At 33.8% G+C, this 6,000-nt stretch overlaps 2 protein-coding genes and 1 long non-coding RNA gene across 7 annotated transcripts in view; 2 read left to right on the top strand and 1 right to left on the bottom strand.

Annotated features, from left to right (window-relative positions):
* si:dkey-28n18.7 overlaps positions 1-1,177 on the top strand; it is a 25,509-nt gene extending 24,332 nt beyond the window's left edge. Inside the window, exon 6 of the long non-coding RNA NR_170248.1 lies at positions 1-1,177. This exon is cut by the window's left edge and continues 479 nt beyond it. This is a non-coding gene — a long non-coding RNA (si:dkey-28n18.7).
* The window catches only part of pfkfb4b (6-phosphofructo-2-kinase/fructose-2,6-biphosphatase 4b), a 516,544-nt gene that overhangs the window by 121,623 nt on the left and 388,921 nt on the right, over positions 1-6,000 (top strand). The gene's annotated exons all lie outside the window — the stretch shown is intronic.
* slc4a8 (solute carrier family 4 member 8) overlaps positions 1-6,000 on the bottom strand; it is a 51,228-nt gene that overhangs the window by 21,309 nt on the left and 23,919 nt on the right. For all 5 annotated transcript variants that reach the window (XR_012408084.1, XM_073954379.1, XM_680574.9 and 2 more), the window contains 2 exons: positions 3,201-3,389; positions 1,184-1,272 (listed from right to left, as the gene is read on the bottom strand). Coding sequence is in view for 4 of the 5 variants with exons in the window: in XM_073954379.1 (XP_073810480.1) it covers positions 1,184-1,272; positions 3,201-3,389 (278 nt within the window). In the remaining variant the exon portion in view is untranslated. The remainder of the gene's footprint in view (positions 1-1,183; positions 1,273-3,200; positions 3,390-6,000) is intronic.

Genomic DNA, 6,000 nt, shown 5'->3' with positions numbered 1-6,000 from the left:
TTTATCTAACCAACCTTGGCTCACTACAATCCAACCCGCTCTATAGGATCTAAAAACTCAGGGCTTCTGGTAGAATCCAGGATGGCAAAGTCTACTAAAAGAGGTCAGGCCTTCTCATTTATGGCTCTATGGCTGGGACTCGTGGAGTGCGCATCGATGGATTTCCTCGTCAGTGTTTGGATTTTCAGCAGTAAAATCTAAACCACACTGAACTGAACTAAACTGAACTTAAACTCTTAAAACTGGCAAAGTTTCAATTCATTAGAACAATGTTAAGCTGCTTTGACACAATCTACATTGTAAAAGCGCTAAATAAATAAATGTGAATTTAATTAATTTATGAAGGTATAAAAAGCAGAACCACCCAACTATCTGTATCAGGATTCACAGATTTCAATCTGAATAATCAATTATTGGTTTTGACTGAGACTGAGATCTGTAAAATCTATTTCAGTTATTTTTTCTTTTAAGTCATCCAATAGTTATACTTTTTTTCAACCTTATTTTAGTTATAGATGAATAATTAATCTTGTGGTTGTTCTACTTACAAACTCCAGCTGTTCATTTGGGTCAGGGTGACAGTTATAGATAAGACGAACAGCAGGTATGTAATCTGATTGGGGAGTCTCTCTGCCATCTTTACAGCCACTCTAAATGGCTGACATCTGCTTCATTACAGCTAATTTCCTGTTTTGATATGTGGCATAACATTACGCAAACAAGCTGCGGTATCTATACAGACCACCAGGTGGCAGTGCTTGTGTGTACGTGTGAGTGCGTTTGTCCCAGATGTTCTTTGGTAATCGATACTCCAGTGGGCAGGCAGAACACAAACAGAAATAAACAGATTAAAGCTGTTTGGTTTAATAGGTTGACATAACACCATCTTTCTTCTCATGTGCTTTAATATATATATTTTTATCTTTCTATTTCATAGATTATTTATTCGTCTGCTTCCCCTAAAACAGGATGCATTATTTGTTTTATTAGGCTTTTAAATGATTTTTTTCATTATGATTGTAACCATAAATTTCTCTGTCTGAATTTGCTAAACACATTATGCATTTTGATCATTCTTGAGATTGTGCCATTTGTAATTCACACAAACCTATGAATGTCTCTTTTGCTATGGTTAATTTCTATTTTTTTTAAATGTAAAAAAAATAAACTTCAGTTCTAGTACCTTGCTGAGATCCATCTGGCCAATCTCTGACGTTGCTCCGTTCTTTATATCTGTGCTTGTTGTTGGAGGCTGAGGAGATGTTGCAAGACCTGGGGGATGCAAATAAATCTGATAAAGATCGTATTCCCATAACATCCCAAAATATCCACAACATTATTTCTCAGTTATTACCAAAGAAATTAGAATTTTTTATTTATACGGTATAGGGCTGCAATAAATACAACCATTAAAAGGCAATTATTTTACCCCTTTTACAAGATGTAAGATGAGCCTTTGGTGTCTCCAGAATGTGTCTGTAAAGTTTCACCTCAAAATACCATTAGATAATTTATTTTAGCCGCCAACATATGGCCATTTTGATGTCAGAGTACAGCGTAGCTTTTTTTGTAGCCTGTGTCTTTAAATGCAAATGTGTTGGTTCTCCCCGCTCACTGCCCCCACATGCATGTCTGCTTCTCATGCGTTACATCAGATAAACAGCAGTCAGTGATAGAGACAAACACGGATAAAGCAGAAATACAGATCATTATTAAAAAATTGTGAAAAAAGTAAATTTATTTCATGTATTTGTGGTGAAGTTTATTCAAGCCTGTCTGAAATGATGAGGCACACACAAATGCAGTTTGCAGTACACACACACCACACGCATTTACTGACACCATGCAGCTGTGGTGATTATTGCGGTCAAGGATTACATGGGATTTTACTGTCTTTATTACAAAAAAAGTTTTAAACTTATAAAAATTACAGAGAGTTGTAACAAATATTTTAATCACAGTTTATTTGCCAAAAATATTCTGTGGACAAGTGCATACATGTTATTATAGAAACATAGTGTCTGTCAATCGATTGGGCGGGTGGGGAAAACCGCAGTCCTTTATCACATTGCTGTGGGCCTCAAAATTACTGGGATTTGGGTCTTATTTTAAATTCAGGAAATAAAAAAGAGGCTTGTTTTCTTTATATTACTCCAATATGACTGTAGAAACAATTTACCTACACATAGTTCTGTCTAAACAGCTTACAAAAGTTGATTATCATCATAGGTACCCTTTAAATGTTGGTAAATGAGAATGATATAGCATAATCACCAGCCAAGTTATATCCACTTTTGATTTCCAACCACAGATAGGCAAACCAGTAATCCAGTTAATTTTCATATTAAACCCACAAGGGTACCGCTCAGAAAGTGGCGTAATCTGTAAAGCCTCTTTTTGGAGCATGATACTCCCCACTGAAATTCTTCCAATATTACTGATGATAGTCTGACCTCATAAAAATGATTTAGTCAACTTTACTAACTAAATAAGGCAATTCTGTTAACAGAATAATTAATAAAAAAACAGCTTTGTATTTCTTCTTTGATAACTTTCATATTGATAGTCTTATAGACTTCCATTGTTAATGCATTAATGTAAACTTTTACACCTTCTAGTTTGCTCCTGAGTTGAGGATGAAATATAGGCTTATATTACTCGACAGAAGGGACAAACAATGATGTGTGTAGAATTGTGCTTTCACCGAATATGAAAGCACAGGCAGGAATTTATATCAATAAATGAGTTTTTTAGGTTTATTGCTGTCCTTTCACTTCAGAAAAATCACTGTAAGAGCTGAGTGATATGCCACAACACATAAACATACATCACACATTACATTTACATGTGTCTGTTGCCTCATTACAAACATATGTGATACATTCCACCATATACACATTAAAGTAAAATTTTAACAGACCTTACGTCTCTTCACGGTGGCATATAATACATTTATTATCCATATATCCCGCATTTTACATTGTGAGATGTTACTTAAAAAATTAAAAACGAGGAAAGAATTGTTGTAACCTCACTTGAAAATGTTTTGGCCAATCAAACACTGCAAACAATGTTAAACAATGCCTTTTTTACTCTGGGATTTTACACTCATTTCATTTTACATTTATTTCCATGTACTGAACTCTTATTATTCAGCTATAATATTCCTTTGTGATGCAATGTTAATGATTTTAGCTCACCTGTCTTGTCCATAAAGTGAGTTTCACTATGTCTCCTGTTGGCTTCTGTGAGGGTTTTGACCATAGGCAACAAGTTGTTCCTCTTCTTGTCATTCTGGTGGTGATGCCGCTTCAAAAGTGCCTCTCGGACCTTCATTCTCACACTGTCATCCAGTTCATGAGGCGTCTCCTGTTTTTCAAGCACCAAATCTAAACACAACAAACCAGTTCACATTAGAACACAGACACATCAGGTGCATCATTAATCTGTATAATGCTGATGATTATCGGCCCCATATTTAGGATTTGTTTTGTTTTATTCAAGCGTTCTAAACACTGCAATGCTTTCACTGCGCTCTGTAAAACCTCCTGATGCAGCACTGTAAATCTGCATCCCTCTCCTCCAACCTTTACAGTATAATTAATTCTCCTCTCCCTGTCCTTCTCTTTCTCCAGCGTTAATCTTGTTCTTACCACTACTGCAACACTGATCAGATCAGTCATGTTTCAATGAGACGCAGGATGTATTGCGAGTCTATTGGATGTCAGTGGTTGACAGACAGTACATGTAAAATGAAACAATACGTCTGAGTGCGTTTGTATGAATTATGCATAAGAACTTTGTAGCAAGGCCGAAACCAACATTGATGGAAACTTGTTAATTGAAAATTTACTATTACAATTAATTATGTTATTTAATAGATGATTTTTTAAAACTTAATCAAATTTTTTTTATTGCAACATTCCTGAACATTTTTGTTGTTTTGTTGAATTGCACCGTAAGTGTGCTGTTAATAGATTTGCACAATGAAGTATTGTTTCCAAACAAGTGTTCCAATGTCAGCTCAGGTTACCAGACATTTCCAGCCTCTCACACATGCACAATTTTAAAAGAAGCATTGTAGCGGTGAGTAGAAAACTAAATGGTTACCAAATAATATTTCATATTTGACAAAATTTACAATTAACTGAATACAGAATAAGTTGGGTCTTGCATTAAAAAATAAAGTGCCTATATTACTATACAAGAGACCACACTCTATACGAGGATCATCGTTTCTGGGGAGTATTTGGCATTTAAAAGTTGACTTACATGTAAACATTTTAAAAGCATTCATTTAACCTGCATTTTGTTACTGAATATTCTGAAATTTATATTATAGACATTAATACCATACACGATACTGAAGTTTTATTTATTTACTTATTTAAACAGGAAAGTGCCATTGAGATACAATATCTCTTCTACCAGGGAGTCCTGGGCAAGACAGTCAGCATATAGGACAGAGTTACAGAAAAATGTATATCACATAGACACAAACAAAAATAATACAAACCATAATCAATTATTAAAACATGTGCATTGTTCTGAATAGACAGACTTTAATTTATTTTTAAATATGGCAATGGATAGTACAGATTTCATATGCAATATATCTTGAAGCCCATTCCATACATATGGCGCATACTTGGAGAATGCAGATCGCCCTAACTCTGTATGAAAAAACGGCATCTTAAGTAACAGTATATCTGCTGATCTGGTATTATAAGTATTTAAGCAGTATACCAACAAACTAGGTATACACTACCTGACAAAAGTCTTGGGAACAACAAATATTTAACCATCTACCGCAGGCATTATAATAAATCTATTAAAAACATATTTGACTGTTTTTCTTTTCTTAAAATGGCTTAACTTGAAGTGCTGTAAAAAATGTGGAAAATTTTTGTTTTTAAGGTACTTTATGATATGTTGCCACATGGCAACAATGTCCAACAATGGATCTAACTTAGAAATTTCTCATTTAAAACTTTCCTTACAATGAATTATTTTGTTGTTTGAAATAATTTAATTGGTGCTGCAGTATCATTAGCTTTAACACAGAATTTATAAATGACGCCTTATACACATTTCCAACAACTCATATTCCAATAGCTTTCATTTATTCCATTCTTTTTTTGCTGAATATTATTAAAAACAAACCTAATATTGTATAATCATGTATACAACATACAGTAAATATAAATACTTTCTCCAGTAATTATTATAAAAAATAAATAACAAGTCTAATATATCCAGATGCATCAGTATAATGTAGCTACTAGCTAACAATGTTTATATATATTATACTATATACTATACTACGCATGTCTTATCTGCCTCTGAGCTAACTTACCTGAACTGTCTCTATCAAATGTCCAGTCTGCATCATTCTCATGGTCCCTAAAACCCATCTCACCCTCACTTTCATCTGCAGGAAGAGCCAGTTCTGTCCTTTTCTTGTTTCACTTACCATAGAACATAGTGGTGTTCACTAATACACTGTTCCCTGTATTCATATCTATTCAAAAGTAGTATTGCCATTAAAACTACATTTTATCCATAATGCAAATGTCATTAACATACAAGTAATCAACATTATATTACTAGCATACATGTTGTTATTGTTACAACTTAAAAGTTCACAGCTGACCTTGCTAGCTAGCTAACCCATTGCAATATTGCATGTTCCTCTATTGCACAGTGCTGCCATTTGGCAACACATACATTTTATTGATTTACAAAAAATTGATTTAAAAAATTGTTTATTGTGAATATGTCATCATTACTGGAAGTGATGTTTCAGATTTTTTTGTGGATCTAACATATTTAATCCTTTGTTTTTACTGATGTTCACATTTGCTTTCAGCAACTACTCGCAATAAACACCAGTCTTTCAGAAATCATGCCACAGAAAAACACTAAGGCAGTATACTGCGGTATTTATCAACTAAAGTTTTACTAAATGTACCAAGCACTTTCTTTCTACTTTGTATTTTT

This window comes from Danio rerio, chromosome 6, assembly GCF_049306965.1.
Source record: "Danio rerio strain Tuebingen ecotype United States chromosome 6, GRCz12tu, whole genome shotgun sequence".
Lineage (NCBI taxonomy): Eukaryota > Metazoa > Chordata > Actinopteri > Cypriniformes > Danionidae > Danio > Danio rerio.
Note: the sequence above shows the minus strand (reverse complement) of the source record. Positions and strands in the feature narration are given on the sequence as shown.